This window comes from Rhamphochromis sp. 'chilingali' (genome assembly GCF_963969265.1).
Source record: "Rhamphochromis sp. 'chilingali' genome assembly, chromosome: 10".
In the NCBI taxonomy this organism is placed as follows: Eukaryota; Metazoa; Chordata; class Actinopteri; order Cichliformes; family Cichlidae; genus Rhamphochromis; species Rhamphochromis sp. 'chilingali'.
Window position 1 is genome coordinate 20,667,722 of NC_137937.1, and position 20,202 is coordinate 20,687,923.

Genomic DNA, 20,202 nt, shown 5'->3' on the forward strand with positions numbered 1-20,202 from the left:
ACTCCTTGGATTCACTCATTTATTGGGCCATATTACATTACATTCATTCCATAGAAAATACATTCAAATGTGACACCTGTTCAATAAGTGCCGGCTTGTCAATAAATGCAAAGAGCCAATAAAGTTTAAAGCATGTGTTAAAAATAGAAACAACCTCTCCCGTTTGCCTGTTGCAATACAAATATTTTGAACGTGTTCAGCATACACTATAAAAATATAGTTTTATTATACTGAAAATGGAAGTCAGTTAAATGCTGTCTGGCTCTCAATCACTGGTGCTGTTGTTGTTTTTTTATCCTTGGATTTATCAATCTGTGTATTTGTTTGTGTTTAAGCGGCAGAGGAGATCGAGCGCCGTTTTAAGACGTGCTGCACAAAAGTTTGCTGGAGTTTTTTTGTTTTTTCAACAAGGAATAGGAAAATGATTACGAGCTTTAACGGTTTCAAAGCTTTTCTTACAACAAAGCAGTGAAAAAAAAGAAAAAAGACAGTTTTCACATTCAGTATGATTAGCTCTCATAAATAAACCTCTACAACAGTCACTACTTATAAGGTAAACTCCAGTCTATTACATGAGTGTAATGCCTAATTCCGCAGTGATCTTTGGGGAAGGTGTTGCACACCGAAGTGCTTTTTGGATTTCTGCATCGAGTCCAGTGTTAAGAAAACATATTCACAGCCAAATGAATCAACGTGTGCGCTGCTCACGGGAGATAAATAAATGCCGCAGACATTAATCCTCTTCTCTCCTCGAGTCAGTCTCTTCGAAAGGGATAACTCAGCTTCTTGAATAACCTTCTGATTTCTCGTACATACAGTGAATTAAACACCTTACAAAATCTTGGAAACACACAGTATCATCACCATCAGGTAGTTATACCCTGCATATTGCATTTTCCCCCCTAACAAAGAGATACAGCTTTCAGTGAGCTTCTTATATAAAATAGTTCTGTAACTGTAATAGCAGCAGGAAAATTAATGTTTTGACTTTTCTTTTGCACAAAATAAGCTCACTGAACACACTTTGCAGTGTTGTATCGTATCTTTTGTCAGCACAGTCAGATGAGCCCCTCTGTAGTCACAGCTACTGTAGCTTCTTTGTGTTAAGGCATGTGCACATGCCTACACAGCACATGTGCATAGAGCAGGATAAGGAGTGCTTTTCATTCAGCAAATGAGAGAAACACAAACCTTGCCTGCTAAAACTGTCACGTCTACTCCATGAATGCATGAAGCTGATTTAGTTTCGTTTAAAAAAGAAACAGATGACTGAAAAAATGAAATAGGTGTCCATCTACATGACTTAACAGACATCTAACACGATAAAAAATCTATTTATCTCATGAAATTCTACAAGATGTGCAGGAATAAAAAGGAAAACTAACAAAATAAAAAGGAAAACAGAGGTCTTCACATTTATCATCTTGGCATGTATTCCTCTGGAACCCCAGACATGTTTCTTTTCTTCAAAGCAGCATCTACTGTTCTGATCAGTTCATTGATGTTTGAACGCATTTCAGGAGTATACGGGTCGTACTCGAGCTTACGTAGCCCCGACCGCTTGAAGTTCCCGTCCTTCTGGCCCTCGACGCAGAGCAGGCGATCCTCAGAAACCTTCAAACCCAGAAACTCGACCATTCCTTTGAGCTTGGTGAACAGGTCCCTCTTCAGATCCTCAAAGTGGACCACGTGGACGTTCCTCCCATAATGCAGCCAGTCCAGCGTGTGGGACGCCCACCAAGGGGCATAGTTCTTGACAAACTCGGGCCACTCTGCAGGACAAAGAGGCCACAGAACATAAATAAATGAGGGTTTTGGGTACCAATGCACAAGTTAAAGGGCATTCTACAGTACAGACTGAAATATAGCAGGAAGAACATCTACAGCCACCCTGTGAACAGCAGATGGATCACCTCTGGCGTCTTGTGTCAGGTCTTTGTTGGATTTTTTCCTGTATTTTAAGAAAATGACTTTCAGATATTGTTTATCTGCTGTAGTTTTTTCAGGCCTGACACTTCTTCTTTTGACCTCCACTTCTTCAATTTCCTAATTTTTCTGTTTTTAAAAGACACACGGCACACCATGCTGCGATATGCCCAGTTTTGGCTAATAGCTCTTTGCTCTTGCAAAAATACTATTTTATCCTAATTAACTGTGTTATGTTTGGCATTTTTCATAGATTCAAATAAAGAAATGGGAATAACGTATGAATTTTTGTGTCAGCATGCTAGTACAAAGTGCCTAAAGATACAATTTAAAATTGGTTCTTTGCTAAGTTTGTCTGTTATGTGTTGACACACACTGGTTCATCCTTTGAGTTGTTGCCTTTATGCTTGAATGACTCATAGGTCAACTTACAAAAAAGCACTGCTATAGCAGACTGCAATTAAAAAGAAGTGACGGGGCAGCCGATTTCCAAAGCAAAACCTTGAAAGACCTTCAGAAAGCCACTTCAAAGTGCTCAAGAGCACTTCAAAAACTTTTGCTTGACAATGATGAAACAACTGTAAACCAAAAGTGTAAGTGAAAGAAAGATAATAAAAAAGAAATAACAGAACTGAGCCGTCTCCATTAACACCAGAAAATTTGCACTTTGAGATTTCAGCTTAGACGAAGAAGCGGTTACCAAAGGTTATTAAGTCATAATTGTCAAAGAGCTCATATTGCTAAGTGCATGTACGTTTTGTCTGTTCGAATAAAATTTAAGTTCTCGGTAAAATGAACTTCGGTACAAAAAAGTCAAAGTGTCAGCGTGGGCATAGAGTTAAGAGGAAGTGAGAGCTGTGTTAGCTGTGTTAGCACTGATGTCATTCAACTCCAGAGGCAGGGAGGACACATTAAGTAATTTCTGAAATGTCCGGACATTTTTGGTTGTCATTCAAACTGCAGAGCTGCTGTGAGAAAACCTTTTCTTTCAGCTTCATCTAGTGGCCCATAAAAAGTGGGAGCTGGCAGGAGCTGTGCTGCATAAGGACAAATCTTTACTGCTGGGAGAGGGTATCGATAAAGTTTAAAGTCTGCTGAGTTTGCAATGTCTCAGAAACCAATCATAGAGGCAACTTTAGTGCCAGAGTGGACAGAATATCAGAAATTTCCCCCCAAAAACACAACCAGCAGTGCAGAAATGCCAAGAAGCTGCAAATACAGAAGTTACAATAAAAAACATCAAAGTATTTTAACTTTTTCTCCAAAATCCTGTTCTGCTCATTTCAGAGTGAAGACACAGACAGTATCTTTTTGACAGATTACCCCAAAAAAGGCATCTGTATAGCTTCTAAATCTACGAGATAACAGTGGAAAATAACTCACTGTGCTTTCTAAAATGGCATGACCTCCAAAATAAGTTGCACTTGCCCCTGAGCTGACATTATGGGGCCACGCTGGAAGGCATCAGTGTCTGTGACATCATCTGTGCCCCACAGGCTCCCTCTGTGGAGGTGAATGCATCAAATCGTACATGTGGGGCCCTGCGCACAATGTCACGCTGACCCGCTCTCCGTCTATTCGAAGTGGCAGCTGTCAGAAAGCCTTTCTCTTTAGTGATGTCACCGCATCATTTTCCAAACAACAGAGGGAATAAACACTCATTGGAAATGGCAGGCCAAAGTCAGACAGACGATACGGGGACGAGACAAAAGCGGTTGCCACGGTTACTAAGACATGAAGAATGCAATAGGAAGAGCAAAATTTGCCTGAAATATAAAGACATCTCTATATTTTAGACATAGTTATTAAGCATCAAGTGGACAAAAGAGGAATTAAACATGACTAAACTGTGACTTCCTGAATGGAAGACATTTCACCAGCTTTTTAAACTGTGTATTCGTTTTCTGACTGATAACATCTGCAGCTAACAGCATAAAGAAGGAAACAAAGTAAGCTGCTAAGTGTTCAGATCATGTATACCGGTACATATATTTCCCACTTTAAACCTAGAATGAAGATCTGAATCAGACTTGTCATAAACACTTCTAATTTATCTGACTGCTGATGCTGTGGCTAAATGGTGTAAATGATTTTCAAAAGACAAAATGTTGCGCTCAGCCACACTGGTGCACGTCAAACTGCTAAAAAAGGCCAGAGTTTGATTGCATTTCCTCAATCCTTTGCCCTTCTATATCACAGTTTCTCAGTTCTTTTGTTTTTCTCTCATTTTGCAGTGTTTCAGTTTCTACTTATTGTGAAGCTTTACTCAAACTTTGTTCACCACAATGTTATCAGCACAAAAAATGAAATATGCCCTCAGTGCCTCAGTTTAATGAAGTCTTTTATTTTCATTTTCTTCATAGTACGATGACGGAGAGACTTCCGTGCAACATAATATTCACTGATCCAGAGATTTCAGCAGCTTACCTTTCCCTCTCCAGTGGGCCTGGGAAGCAAATCCAATATGTCCACCATATTTCCGGTTAAATTCTGCCATCAAGGCTTTGTAGGGGTTTCGTATCATGAGGATGCTGGAGTCGAAGGCTTCGATTTCTTTCCTGCCGCTCTCATGTGTCTTAATGCACATTGTCCTCCCACTCCGCCAGTGGTCGCGCTCCCCTTTAAATCCTGTGAAACAGCCCAGAGTGACTTTATAGCATCCACGGTGGTGCATTCATGGCTGAGCGCCTGTGAATCGTGTCAAAAACATGCCGAGGCATACCTTTATTGTACAGGGAGCCATCAAAGTAATAGCTGCCGGTGTAGAAGCCAGTGGCGAGCTCTATAAGGTGGCGAGCCCAGGTGTTACCAGCTCCAGGGAAACTGGCGAGGGCCACCAGCTGCTTAGCACGAGTGGGAAGGAAGTGCCGGTCCATGCACCGATTATCTGACAGTGGACAAAGATCAGCCGATTAAATGAACCTCAAAGTTTAAAATTAATACTGAAAATCAGTCACTTCCTGCGTATTTACACAGTTTTGTAATAACAGACACAGAATTATTACGTTTCAACTTTGGATGATTATTATAGAAAGAAGAAATGTCAAGGCGGGCTTGTTTTATTATATTTTTCTCCACAAAATATCACCTAATAACTTCAAACAGTCTCCCAACAACTCAAGTTGACCTGTCTGTTTCCATCCAAACTATTACACCTTTTAGATATACAACATTTGTGTTCAATTTGTAATAATTAGGGTTTGAATTATTGAGTTATGTCTCAGTCATGCAAGTGTAAAAACAATCTCCTTAAAACTTGCAACAGGATGCAACCTGTCTCCAAATATTCATGATCCAGACCAACTGCAATCTCTCTCAGACACTCTGTGAACAAAGCAACTGACTGCAAGGGGTCACAAACCAGACAACAACATCTCAGCTTCACAGCACTACTGTCTTCCCTAGTAGGGTGTAGCATTGGGCCAAAACCATGTGGTGTGGTAAACAATTGTTTTTTCCAACTGAAACCAGATTTAAAGCTAACACATTCAGACCTCTGACAGGTTCCCTTTTCTGGGTTCAGCTTGCCAAGAATGATCACATGAAGTTCATTTCCCACAGCAGCTGATTTTTGTTTTGTTTGTTCACAGCAACCTCCATTTCTGTTTACTGCAATGTGACTCTGCTGATCCAAGCCACATCTGTCCACTGCGTTAAGGAAACACAGCCCACAACAACGCCTGGACTGAAGACAGACCTATTCTGGATTTTTGAGTTTCATAACAATATTTGGAATAACGAGAAATACAGCGATAAGCATGCATGTGTCTGGAACCCAAGATTTTACAGTCAAATCCAAGAACATTCATGATGATATTGTTTTAAGTAAACGTTTTAGAGCATATACTATTTAAAAATTTGCAAATTTACAAAAAAGGAAAAAAACAAATAAAAATGAATAAATAGTGTTCGGATGATTTGCAACATCGAGTGTGCATAATGGCACGAAAATAAGAATTTAGTGCATGTGTGTGTGTGTGTGTGTGTGTGTGGGGGGGGGGGGGGGGGGGGGGGGGTCAGGCAGAAGCACTCAGAAGTGTGACTTCCTCATATGTGACCCATCCCTTTGCTGTTCGTGTGCATGTCTGCAAACTCCAGACAATAATATCACAGCCATTTTTTTTCTTAGTGCCCTCTGCTCCTGCTTAAACTGCGTGGACACACTCGGGTGTTTTCACACTTGCATCCTGTTTGTGCGCACACAAAATGCTGAGACTTTTTTTTATTTCTGTTTATTCCCGAAATTGTTCACATGTTGTGGTTTTAAGCTTTGTATTTATTTTTAGTTTTTCCAGCTCATAACAAGCAAAATATCTCAGTATTAGGAAAAAAGGAGCCACAGTGGGATAATTATACCTGTTGTGCAAACAGAAGGTTATTATTTTTCCTTCATGACAGAAATTCAGAAAGAAACTAATTAAATTGGAGCCAAAGTGCTTTGGTGTATTGCATCTGGGTTTCCTAAGGTAGGGACCCTGCCCACTCCATATGAATAAGTGGTTCATGTCTTCAGTCCTGTGTGTTTTCCAGGTTGGTATACCAGGAAACCACACACACACACACACACACACACACACACACACACACACACACACACACACACACACACACACACACAACCTTTTAGCACTAGTGTAATGAGTCTTTTTAGGGACACGGCTGTTTATCTTAGTTTAGTCTGTTGCCATGGCATCTTAAGAAAAAAAAAGGCAGGAGCTATGTTACAAACAACGCTTTTTTAAGCTTCATAATGTACCGATAATCTGTGTGTGTGATTGCGTGTATTTATTTTCAATACTGCGGCGCTGAACCCTTGGCATATGGCACAGTGCCGATAGTGTTAACGCTGTGACTGGGTTAAGGTTTAAAGTGTGACGCTGGAGGTTTTTTTAGTTTGTAATTCATTTGATGTTGTGAGCTCAAATGAGAACAATCATAGTTATTTAAAAGTAACTCTGAGGCTGTGATTTATGCTGTGAGATACCTGAAATATTAACTGGTTGAAAGTGAAGCCTCCTGAATGAATCTCAGTGTTGATTTGGTTTATACAGTTTGAAACTGAGCACGAGTTACGTCTGTTGTTGACATAAAGTAAGTATAGCCAACGCTGGACACTAGAACAAAGGAACATGTGGAAATTTATAACAGGGTTTATAAGTCATGTTTATAACCAACCAACCACTTGTTACTTTGGTACAACTAGTCCTAGGACTCGTAACATTAGTTCACTGCTCTTTAGTCAATGAGTTTGCATAAATTGCAGCTTTTCCCCAATTTTTGGTTTCTGGTCAAACAGGGAACTCTCCAAGCGGACCAAAGTGCGTCACTGCAAACCACACCAGAACAATCAGTCTGCTTACTGAGCACATGTGTCTGGAGAAGAAGCACAGACAACACATTTACTCCTAACATTTGTATTTATATATCTGTTTCCCTCACTTCAGTTTGCTAAAAACTGTGCACACTGCATTCTCCCTGAATGCAAAGTGTGCTTGGCAATGGGCGTGTTTATTGTCAGCACACAACTCTTAGCCTCTGAGATGGATCATGCTCCCACCATAAACAAACCACTATGGAGTTCCTTTGGAAGTACAACTAAAGCCACCTCCTCCAAATTAGTCTTGGTGGTCTCATCTGTACCTGAATGTGAGAGTGCAAAGCTGACATCTATACAAATGAATCCCACCTCTTTATCCATTTCTCTTTATGTGGTTCTGAAGTCAATTATCTCTTCCTTTAGCCCAACTACTCCATGAAGTTTCCTAAAAACCGGGCTGATAGCTTTTGGATAGTGTGGAGGTACTCAAAATGTACCTGCAGCCCAGAATTAGCTTAGCAGAGGAATTAAATAATTGATACTAGCGCAGGTGATATATTTTTCATGTTAGTTGACAAAAATCCACGATAACCTTTTGGCACGTTGTAATTCAAGTGGTCTAAGAGGGAACTACACTCCTGCACCTCCTCTGGGCTCTGTTTTCAAGATGCACTTCGACCAATCAGACGTCATTTTAGACGAGTAGCAGCTTCAAGAGTGAAGTTTCAGGACTTTGCCTACAAAATTTAAAAACATGAACTTGTCTAAATGAAGCTTACACACACGTTTAATAAGAAAGATCTGTATTCAAACATCTGTCTGCTTCTCGGATGTTTGGTAACTTATCTAAGCTTTGCATCAGTTCCCCTTTCCCACACTGTCAAGCTCATTGCAAGATCACAAGTCCAATTGTCCTTCTGCCTGCCTTCTTCAGGTCAATCAGCCGCTACTCCATGTACTTTAAATATCACTGCGGATTTTTCATTTTCCTTTCCAGATGCCTTCATGCAACCAGCTTCCTTCCCTCTCCCATGTCAGGCTCCATCCAAGCCTCCATCTTCATCTCCATCACCAGCATCTAGATTCCGAGGGGTTTTTCCCTAATCCCTATCACTGCTGGGATTCTGCTGCGTCCAATTGACAGATCTGGATCTGATCTATAGATCCCATTCTCATCACAAGTGATGATCACCATTGTGAATTCTGGGCAGCTCAACACAGAAGTTGGCATCTTATCTAAATGAGAGGCACATGCAAGTAGTAGAAGCTAGAAGGCCAGTGAGTAGTCCAGATGTGTGAGTTAATAAGGAAGACAACCACAACTTTTTTTTATTTCACATCACAGACTGCTATAATCAGCAATGCAGTCAACATAGAAAGTAAGCAACTGTGGAGCCAGTAAATACATAAATATGAGTTGAGTTGAATTCCATGCTAGGCCCAAAACAGCACTAACTTAATATTAGAGTGTAAGATGCATGTCTGGTTGAAGGGGCTAAGAACAGATGTGGCAAAGCTGCAGGAGAAGAACTGTTGATTTTTAAATTCTGTGATTTTTGAAATGATCTTCTTCACTGCATGATCACATCTTTAATCCACCACAGATTCATGCATCTCATACGTGGAATCATCTACAGCTCAGGGTTGAACAGTCAGTGCCAAAATCATTTTGCAAACTTTGCACGACATGTAAGTTAGACAAAGTTCCGGCTCATGCTGACACTTTGCACTTGAATACCACATGTGTTATCATACTTTAAATTGAATGTGCTAAACCTCAGTCTGACTTGGACTTCCCACCAACAGAATGTGACCAACTTCAACACATGTGTGGCTTTTCAGCCGCTGCCAGGAAACACTTAAATTTACCTTGAACCTGTGTCTGGTAGACGACAAAGTACTTGTCGTTTCCACAGCTTTCAAACTCTTCCCCTTGGCACTGATTGAGACACATGCCCTCGTCCTCCAGCTCATGCAGGGAGAAGAGGGGCGTTGGGAATCCGCAGTAGCATCGATCTCCAGCGAGCACAGCCAGCGATTTCTCCTGGAACACAACAGCCATTATACACTGAAGACACACTCGTGCAGCGTACAAATCCCCAACATCCACTCACCCTCTCTGTGCACATGTCCACGCACTTATCCACAGACATGTTCTGGATGACCGCGCTGAAGGGGAGAGCCAGTGTGACATTGTCTGGCCGGTGGAAACACCCTTTGAAAATGGCACTGCCATCTGAAACAGACAAAACAAGCCAGACTGTCACTTACCAACACGAAAGAACACAGAGACCCTAAACTAACAGCAGCACTCGTGTCCCTGGGATGACTTGCAACCTCCAATCCTCTCTGTGGTCTGATGTTGGTGAAGACAACACATCACAAAAGCTGCTCTTCTCCTTCATGTGCAGGTCTTTTTTTTAACCTTATTTTAATTTGTTATTGACCTTTTTTTGCCAGCCTGCTGAACCTAACTGAAAAGATAATTTAGTTTTTATTCACGATGGAAATGTTTCTCGCACTGCACCACAACTTTAAAGGGTGACACCCAGATTTAAGTCACTGCTAAAGGAAATCTAAACATCCATTTCACATTTATTGCAGGCTGTCAACCTGTCAGCAGCGCCAGTATAGAGTACTTACGAAAATGTCTCTGTTGTCAACAAACTGTTAAGAATTAATGACAGAGGAGAGAAACCAAACAAGCGCTGCTTTTCACTGTGACAGACAGTGTGATGAAGACACCTTGCTTGCTCAGACATAGCCAAGTAAAATATGCAAATGGAGCTTCGTCTCTTTGGTATTCCTTCCTCTCAAAGTTTATAGTGTCACTACCAGTAAACAAGACTATTGAGCACTCTCTCCTTTCCTTTACAGGAAGTATTAGTGATCAGTGGTGTCAGACTTTAAAAAAAAAGAGAATATCCCCTTTATAAATTAGTTCTAGTGCTGTGTGTGTGTGTGTGTTAAATGTTTTATTTATTTTCGACCTTGTTCTCTGACTTAAAGTTGCATTTTTAATGCCACGTTCTCTCCACGGATCCTGTTTGTGTTACCTTTCTGTGTTTTAACATGCTGCAGCTATAAATCCATCCAGCTATCACAGAAAATGAGGTCTCAATAACAAAGAGTGCATCAACGATGCATCTGTGCTCAGTTATTATAGCTTTTAAGAGCTGGGATTTACTCGGCAAAGCTTGCAAAACAGCTAACACATCACATTTCCTCCATTTCCTCTTTGATGTTCTGAGCAGCCCTCACATGACATGAGATCGGGGTCAGAGGTGAAAATGCCGACCTGAAATGCTTGCGCAGCAGTTAGATAGAAGGATTAAAAGCAGAAATGAGAATAATAACAAACAAACAGCAGAGGAACAGAGGGGTGCACTGTGAAGCAGGTTCAGCATAGCCAAACTTTCTTTGTGTCAGCTGGCTCAACAATTTCTCAAACCCCCAGTCAGAGATAACGGATATCGCTACGGTTGCTATCAACAGTCTCTGTTAATCCAGGCTTCCCGCTTCTCACATAAAAGAAGGATTCGGACGCATTATTAGACTTTTCGTCCGCTCAGAATTGATCATTTGAGTGCCGCCTGCTTCAGTCAGAGACATTATGAGGAGAGCAGGTGATAGAGATTGAAAAAGAACGGGCTGTAACAATGAAACAGCAAAAGGAAGGCCTGGGGGCATTCAGGTTTTACAGTGGCCCATACCCCAAAACAGGAATGTGGAAATTACATTAGAATGTGTCCAATTATTTCAACTGATTTATCACAGACTGGTCAAAGTCCTAATCTTTGTTTAGCAGCCATGGTTTCAGCAGAGTAAAATCAGGTCTAGGATCGAGTATAAAAGTATTCATTTTATGCATGATCTACTGAACTGTGACCATATATGGTGATTTTTGTACTGCAGTCTTTTAGCAGGTTCCTTCAGCTGTGCCAACATTTTTATTAGGTTGCATCTATAAAATGTTTTCCTTCAGGACTTGGAGCATGTTGTGATTATAACCTGCTGTGCACCAGGTTATCTGTTCAGCATAAAGCTGAATGTACCAAGGTACAGCCACCTTCGTCACAATGAGAACCTTGACTTTAAGCTTGAAATACCACCCTAACCCAATAATCTTGCTTTGTAGTGCACACCTCTGGAGAGAGCAGTTGAGCTATGAAAATATTCACCACATATCTGCATGGTAACTCTCTCTGATCTCACAGTATTTCCAAGAAGCAGGAGCCAAGAAAGAGAAAAAGGAAGAGTGAATGCAAAAAGGAAAGGGTGGGTAGAGTCACCCCACCATGTGTTCGGGACTTTTTTAGATTATAAAGAAAAAAGTTCCCACAACAAAGCAACAAAGCAAGCCACAGTTTTATAACAGGTATAGCAGGAGAAATAATTTTTAGACACCCTGCTGAATTTGTTACAAAGGAAAGATTTTTCTGGATGTTTGGTTCATATTCTGTCTCTCTCAATTAAAATTCAGCTGGCATACGAAATAAAGACTGTTCATTAGTTTGTAAGTGATCCAGCAGGGAATCAAAAAAATTAAGCATATTCTGTACTATAAGATCATTACAACTCCTGATAATCAGCTCTTTCTCCCAAGACTGAAGTTTTCCACTGGCAGGCAGTCGGTGTTTAGGATGAAGACCACAGGCGGCTGGGCTGTGTAGGTAGAGCAGCTCCCCGGGGAAAGAGGTAAACACAACAGAGCAGCCTGCTCCCGACTGTGGCAATAAAACAAATCTTTTCCCTCAAAGTAGCCGCGGGTGTTACACTCCTGAATCAAAATTACATCTTTGTGCCTAAGTACAGACTCTCAGGACACTCATATCTAATCAGATCCATCTTAGAAAAGGGACCCAAGTTTAATATTTTATTTTCAAATATCAAATTCAATTTTTATGGCAAATCTATAATGAAATTAAACTTTTTGAAGGTTCCATTTAAAGGATTCATTTCACATTTATTTTAGACTGTGAACCTGTCAGTGTTGATATAGAGTATTTATATCAGCAGTGGTAAACACTTGACGTGTTGTGTTATTGGATATGCTGATGCCAGACTTACAGCGGCGCGCAGACTCCTGACTCAGCTCCAGCCTATAGATGGACAGTCTGTTGGGCCCTCCGCACACGTTGCTCTTCTCTCCTTTGCACTCCATGTTGCATTCGCTGTCTGAAGCATTGGGCGCCTGGATCTTATGACCACAATAGCACTCTGCGCCAAACTCCAGGCCTGCAAACATATATCCCCTGGAGGGAAGAGGAAAAAAAGGATTAGCATTGTTAGCGTAGGGAGACAGAGGGGTTTAAGTGATCGTTTTGAGCCTTCATTATGTTCCTTAATCCTCCACAGGCAAAAACAGTTCATCCTCTGGAGCAGCTGGGAGAGCTGTAATCAATGGAAACAAACCACTGATGTGGTTTGTGCATGAAAATATTATTCAAGAATAATGCATCGCTGTGAAAACGAGAAAACTTATGTGCTTTGCAGGCGTCTTAAGCAAAGCCAATTATAAATGTGTGCAGTATACTAGAATTTATCACACAGGGCTTCTCCTCTCCGTACTGTTGCCTGATGAAGGATCTGACTCCCAGAAGGCTTTTCAGGTGCAATTAGACATCGAATATGCATACCTCACACAGGAGAAATCCTCAGGCTGTCAATCAAACCCAAACCCCTTTCCCCCCCTACGATGTGTTGCCCCACATTTGTTTGTCTGCTTTTATTAACCCGCTACTGTAGCAAACGTGGCTGCAAGAGGCAAGAACTAATAGGAGAAGGAGCTGAAAACAGGCATCTCTCTCTGCTCCTATTCTCTGCTCTGTGAATCAGTCATGGGTGTAATTCAGTGCATTCGATAGAGCCGTCCCTGGTACTCCACAGGGAGGGAGGAGGGAAAAAAAAGAGGTGAGAGAAGGATGGTGAGGTATCGCGGAGAGTGAGACGGGATGAGAGGATAATGGGAAACAAATGGAGGAGAAGTGGGGGAGATGAATGGCTTGAAAACTGGAGCGCGTATTTTTACTACATGAAAACTGTGGCAGTGCAAAAAAACCCTAAAACAAAACAGAATTTTTTTGGCAATCAGTGAAAGAATACTTGCATTATAACAAACCGACTGATGTTTTTTTACCTTATAAAACATGATATAAATGCAAATGTAATTTAATAAACGGCCTGAGGCTTTTTGTTTTGTTTGCTTTTTAATGAATGGGCTTTAATTATAAACCAACACCAGCATGACTCAAAACCGCAGTTCAGTGTTTCAACAAAACAATCACATTTCTTTATAATATGCAGAACTAAAACACAGTAAAAGCTGAGCACTGCATAATCTTAGAGGCCTGAAGAGGCCGGGTCAAAATCTAGTTTTAAAGTCTTTATCACGTCGCTTGTGTCATTTCGTTTTGTACGTTGTGTTCAATGTTCTACTCAAGCACAGGAAAACTATTCACGTACACAAACAGGGAGGTTAATGGTCCGGTTAGCTCATTTTGCCCTGGGCCGCAGTAACAGATTAATGTGGCCATAGCTGAACGGAGGCCGAGGAAGGGGCAGCCCAGTTAAGTTCTTCCAGCAAGTTGTTTGTGTGCCATGACCACAAATAAATAGAAAAAGGGTATTTTTGAAACTGCAGATCCAAAGTTGGGAGGACTTGGATGCCTAAAATATCATGTGGTCTGTGGTGGAGCACTGGCTCATACTTTAGCCTATTCCAAGAGCATTTTCAAACATTTTCACACCATAAGCAAATGTATTCTGTCACGTTGAGTCAAGAATGAACTCTGGAACTCAAAAACTGTGAAGGATTTGTTATATGTGATATAAAAATGTGATACGATTGGGAGCCTGTGTGCAGCCACAAATGGGCCTGGAGGTCATCTTGCTTGGTCTGCTGTGCATCTTTCCTCGTGAGCTTTTCTCTCTCTTTCATTTATTTATTTTTTGCTTTTTTAGCTCAGTTACGATGGGAAAGTACCTTTTGATCTCCTGCAGGTTTTTTTATCTCCCCTTCAGCTCTTTTGTAGTGGAGGGTTTTTTTTAAAATTTCTCAGTAGGAATCAAAAGACAGCAAAAAAAAGAAGGTTAACTTGCCTAATGGATGATTTTTTTGTTGTTTGCTACTGTCATACCTTTCTGCACAGTTGTCCTGGCAACGAAATACAGTCATTTTTTTGTAGTCAAAAAAGGAAACTCCTCTCAGAGCTCTTTTCTGAGTGTCATCAATGTAGCAGCCGATGTACTTTGCTGAAAAAGGAAAGAAAACACAGTTGGTCGTGTGTGCAGAGAAAACATAACTTATATGTACATAAGATTACATTTCTAACGTAACAGCTCATACAGAGCAATCAAAACCCTTTGTCAGAAGTGTCAGAGGTGAATTTTATCCACATTAGAGTCCTCACACACAGCGTCACGCTGTGGTGACATCGCACATGGGAGTCCAAACTGGGGCAGAAGCTTTATTTATTTATAAAGACAGATATCCCCTTCTAGTGGCCTGTAACTGTAGTGGCAGTCATCTCTCTGCATTTTTCAGAAGTGTGTGGGGGCTGGGCTCTAGTGAACCTCTGCAGAGGCATACAATGACCCTCTAACAGCTTCTTGCCTCTCATTAGAACAACGTTCTCGTGTTTAACCGGGCTACACAGACCCTACCAGCAAACCTCTCACCATCTGTGCTCTGCTATCACCCCTTTAAACCTCTGTTAATAACTAAATGGGGGAAAAGCATAGAGTCCCCTGCATTATCTTAATTGTGCTGGTCTACAGGCCTGCATTTGAGCAGCATGTTGTGCACTGCAGCGGATGGTAATCTACCTATTGTTGAGCTGGAAAATAATCTGCTTTTTGATGGAGGCAAATGCAGATTTGATGAAACAGCATCTCTTGTTTTGAATAGCACACTTCTGCTTCGCATTACACGAAGGTAAAGGATGAAATGGCAGATGCAACTGATACAATTATTGTTTTCAATCATTTTAGCATCTTCCGAAATGACCTCATTGCAGCTGGTGAATCACATTTTCCATAGTGCTCCGAGTATATCCTTTCTCCAGCCTACTCCTGTTGTCTATTTGTGCAGCATACATCTGTGCAATTGGCCCACACAGCAAAAATGTGCTTATGCGCCGTGGTCTGCATCTTATCGCAATATTCCCTTCAAATTAAATTTAGAGCCAAGGTGAATTAGTACATTTGGAGTAAAAAGAGAAGGGGAGAAAAACTCTTAACCCAAACACAGCCACCTTTGGAAGACAAAAGGCTCTTAAACACTACATATTAATGAGTGGCGCTGGATGCACGAGCGCAAAAGATAGCTTTGAGGTTATTAATTACTCTATCATCACGTTCGGCTGCAATCCCGTGAGGTTAGAGTTTCAGAAAAGGGCGGCGTGGGGGTGGAGGCGTGGGGTGGCTGAGTGTACATTGTAAACATGTTTGCTTTGCTCCCTCTGAATGCAGAGGGAGCTAAAAAAAAAGGTTATTACCGCTTGTGCATTGTTTTATAGTCTAAATTTGAATTCACAGCAGGTTACTGTGCTGTGACTCAGGGATTATGACCCGCTTCACGCTTACAGATGTTGGGAGTCTTTCTCAGAGTTAAAAATAAGGAGGGAACTCTGCTGTTGTCATAGCACACATAGCACAGATGGAGCAGCAGTCCCTCACACTTATGTTTCATCTTTATGGCAGTTTAGCTCTCCCACCTGGCTGTACAGCTTCTCTGGAGAAAAAAAAAAACAGGAACCAACATCACTAAAAGGTAGTTTAAACAAAATCTGTCTGTTTATTTACGCTTTTTTTCAAGTGTCTATTTTAGGATTTTATAGATGATTAAATAGAAACAGCCAGATAGCATGTGCTCATTCCCAGTGAAGTTATCTCCCTGCCAGTGCGTGAAGCAGATGATTATCAGTAGTGGCACCCGAGTGTTTCGAACTCATGCTGTTTTGTATTCTTCCTCCGTGGCGCTGTTGCTCTTTGAGTTTCTTGCACTTATCTAACAACTGTGGGTAAAATGTTACATGTTAACATAAGAGGGGAAAAAATGGTATTACTACTTTTTTCTTAAGGACTTAACTAGTTTATAGTTTTCTCTTGTGTTTCGCCATGAAGATAGGAGCAACACAGGGGTCGTTTTTTACTTAATAAATGCATATGGCAGAAATGTGAACTGTTGACTTCGTTTTCAAATGTTTGTGCTTCATCCAAGAGCAAAGAAAGTGATAGACACGATACGAAAATCAGAGAGGAGGAAGAGAAAACAGAGCCAGGAGCAAATTTGTCCATGTTTCATTTTAAAAGATCTTTGTCCTGTTCAAGCTCAGAGATGTCAGCTGCAGGTAGACACATCCCAGCCTTACACCAGTGTTTCCATAACACATTATGATTTAATAAGCTGGCACTGAGTTTACATGTAAACCTTTTAAGACGGGATTGTGCACATGAGCCAGATAAAGGGGTTAATCCCACAATCGTCTAATCGTCTGGTTGTTGTCATATCAGTCAAAATGTGAGCATGTGCAGAACATGTGAAGGAGCTACAGCTGAAGCACAGAGACAGGGAGATCCTTAAAGGATTTATTCCGGAGAAAAGACATAATTATAATTATCATCTCACTCCACTCTGAGGAGATCTCCCACATGACCAATTACAGCTAGTAGCGTCGAGTCATTAAGATGCAGCAGTTTGTAATTTTTGGGATCTCTTTCATTTTAGCACAAAGTGGGACAAAAGCAGCTTGTGAGTATGCCAGTGAGCTTCCATTATGAATGGGCCTGCAATAAAAAGTTCAGCATTTGCACCACTGCTGCTGCTATGTTGCCAATTTAGCATTTTTCTCATGCAACATATTGAAAAGAGTTAAAAATGAAGCAGTTAAATGAAAAGTGCGATAACAGCGTACCATATATGACAAATGGAGCCTCTCCCAGCTGACATAATGCATGACTCGGCGTTCACCCTGGACAGGACTAACCACTGAACCATATTGTTTAAAACTGCTTAAAAGAGACATTTGCTTACTTGCTTTGAGATGTAAAAGAAACTAAAGGTTGTGGCTCAGATGGTTTATTTGGAAAACTCCCCAGCTAAAAAAAAGTGCACAACTGCAACAGCGGTTTTCACCCACCTCTTCCATCATCCAGGTCTTTGGCATTGCGTCCTTTCAGCGCGCGGTTCCAGTTGCTGGTGTAGTCTCGCCCCCTGCCCACCATCCCAAGGCCCTCCTGTCTAGTTTTCTTCATCCAAGGGGGACCGAACCTCCGTCCACTTCTCCGTTTTTCCTTAAACACCCTACTCATGAGGCCAAGTCCCCGAGTGTCCGATGAAGCCCAGCTGCCCATCTCCGAAGCTATAAGAGAGTCTCGGCCTCCTCGGGCTCCGGGACCGTTGTCCCCGACAAAGCCAGCGTGCAAAAAAACGAGGCTCCCGGCGGTCAGGTAGAGGAGGATGAGGGAGAAGAATCGCACAGGTTTCCTGCGGAAGTAGCGCTGTATCTTCAGCAGAGGCTTGGCCATGCTGGCTCTCCCAGCCACTCAGACACACTCGCCCAGTGATGAAAAATCATAAAGATGAAGAGTCAACACCACACACAGCCCCACTGGGCACCAGCTAAAGCAAAGATAAAAGTCAATGAAAAAGTCTTAGACCTGCATGAAGGTCACCCAAAAAATAACATGTCTTTTCCCTTGTGGATAAATCTCCAGTCTCGTAAGGAAGGCTGCTTGCATCTGTGCTGCTCTGCCGGTTGTGAGAATCTCTTTCTGCTCCCACTGACAGACCTGCCCTGACAGCCGGCTCTGGGGCCACGTCCTGAAAGGTGAGTGGCTCCAGGTGAAAGATGATCGCTCAAACGCTGCTTTCACTTCAGTTATCAGCCTACAAAGATGCCACACCAGCACCGCAGTGGCACTTTCTCCCACACTGTGCGGAGGGAAGAGGGTTTTATTTATCAGCTGAGCTGAGATCCTTTCAGCTCTGTGCGGCCGGCTATTCACTGAGATGATCCGGGAGAGAAAGGGCGTGCCTCACCATCTGCAGTGAAGACAGACACACACACACACACACACACACACACACACACACACACACACACACACACACACACACACACACACACACACACACAGGGAGAATAAACATACACCTGAGTCAGTTTCATCACATGTGGAGTGGAAGAAAAAACATGTGCAGGTTACAAAAGGATAAAGAAGGCAGATCTAAAACGTCTTGAAAAGCTACAAATCAATCCGAGAAAAGACACAGAAGCCGAACACTGAAGCATTTCCTTTACAATACTGTTGGTCCATGCAGTTCAACTTTGTTATGCAATGCAAGCGATCTTCATTCTTCTGTCAAACTCACAGCAAACAGAAATACCAGATGGAACAAAGACAAGCACAGAAAATTAAATAACAGGATTCAAAGCAATTACGTATCTTGGAAACGACTCTGTTTTTAACCGTTGCGCCAAACAGTCATAAAAAATTAACTCTACAAGCCTCAGAGTGCTTTATTATCTTTAATAAATTAAGCTAAGCAGAAAGGACAGGAAAAAATAAAACAAAGCTCTACCCCGCAGCATTTTCTTTAAGATCTATTGTCTGTGGGAGTTTGTGGGAATTAAAGACATTTGTGTAGATGACAGAAAAAGAGCAAAAAGCATCTTTTAAAGAATGCAGAGGTTAAAAATCTGGAAGATTAAGGGTGGTCATCCATAAAACACATGCTTTCATGATTCTGTTCAAGATTTACTGATTGCTCCATTTTGGTTGTGTGTGTTTCGGGATGGCTGTATCCCGACTTTCCAAACTCTCTGCAGCTTCTCTCAAAGGAGTCTCTGTTCTGGGACGAGCCCCAGAGGCTACAGTCGGATGGTGTAACGCAACACTCCTCAAGGTCAGGGAATTTTCCAGAACATTTGAGGGGACACTCACCCATGTGACTTTTCTGTCTGTCTGCCTCAGGACAAATCTGCAGAAGACTTGTCACCTGAAACCTAAATGGCACCGCAGTCCCCCCCACTTCCCCTTCTTCTTTTCCCCTCGGTAGTCTATGAAGACTCTGGGACCCTCAAGGAGAAAAAGATTACATTCATGTGCTTCAGCCTGACACAAAGACGGCCCTCATCCTGTTTGACGTCTCTCAAAACTTTGCCTGGATGTAAGGATGGCTTCCATTACCGATGTCTCTCCGCATCTTGATTATTGTGTATTTTGTTCATTTTTAGGATCAGATCTCTCTTCCACAGATAAAAACACGAGACGTTCTGAGATGTTGCAGCCATGTTCACGTCAGCTTTACGAGGACACAAAAACAAACAATGGAGCTTCAAAAAATGTCCGAAAAATAACATCTTAGAAGTAAATCTCTGATGGCGCCAAGTCGCTGAGTATGAACAAACAAATTCACAAGAGATTTAAGTAACTGTTTGACATTTGGGGGAAATGCATTAATTTCCTTTGTCTGTAACCTAATTAACATCTTTATTGTTTGATCTGTACACAAACAAAAACGCCTGCTTCTGCCTGTTAATTTTTCCATCCCCTAAGAAAACAAGTACGATAATAAACTCTTCCTTTAAACGTGCCTGAAATGTCATCCTTTCATTCCCATGAAACAACCTCTTTTCCACAATAACGCAGTTACACAGTAAGATAATTCCTCAACAGCTGTATAAACACTGTTGAAAAGTGACTCCTGCACTCCAACTCCACATTGTAGCCACAATAATTTATCATTCCTGCGTCAGTGTTTCGCTCCCGGTCGATGGAGAAAAGATATTCCTGGACGACTCGGCGACTGCTAAACAAGCTGGTGTTTGTTTCAAACCGAAAACTGTTTGCCCAGGAGACGCTGAATCATGTCGAAGCCAGGGTTATGCGGTTGAAAATCAAACTGCGTATTACATCATGCTTACGACCCCTACCTCACCGAAGACAAAAAC

General features: G+C 41.7%; 1 protein-coding gene across 1 annotated transcript in view; it reads right to left on the bottom strand.

Moving 5' to 3' along the window:
* Window positions 1-11: 11 nt before the first annotated feature.
* The window catches only part of wscd2 (WSC domain containing 2), a 42,262-nt gene continuing 22,071 nt past the window's right edge, over window positions 12-20,202 (bottom strand). Inside the window, exons 2-9 of the mRNA XM_080893125.1 lie at window positions 17,386-18,290; window positions 14,383-14,497; window positions 12,314-12,498; window positions 9,358-9,479; window positions 9,113-9,287; window positions 4,649-4,813; window positions 4,354-4,554; window positions 12-1,772 (exon numbers count right to left, since the gene is read on the bottom strand). Of these exons, the coding sequence (XP_080749251.1) occupies window positions 1,420-1,772; window positions 4,354-4,554; window positions 4,649-4,813; window positions 9,113-9,287; window positions 9,358-9,479; window positions 12,314-12,498; window positions 14,383-14,497; window positions 17,386-17,773 (1,704 nt within the window). The 5' untranslated portion in view covers window positions 17,774-18,290 and the 3' untranslated portion in view covers window positions 12-1,419. The remainder of the gene's footprint in view (window positions 1,773-4,353; window positions 4,555-4,648; window positions 4,814-9,112; window positions 9,288-9,357; window positions 9,480-12,313; window positions 12,499-14,382; window positions 14,498-17,385; window positions 18,291-20,202) is intronic.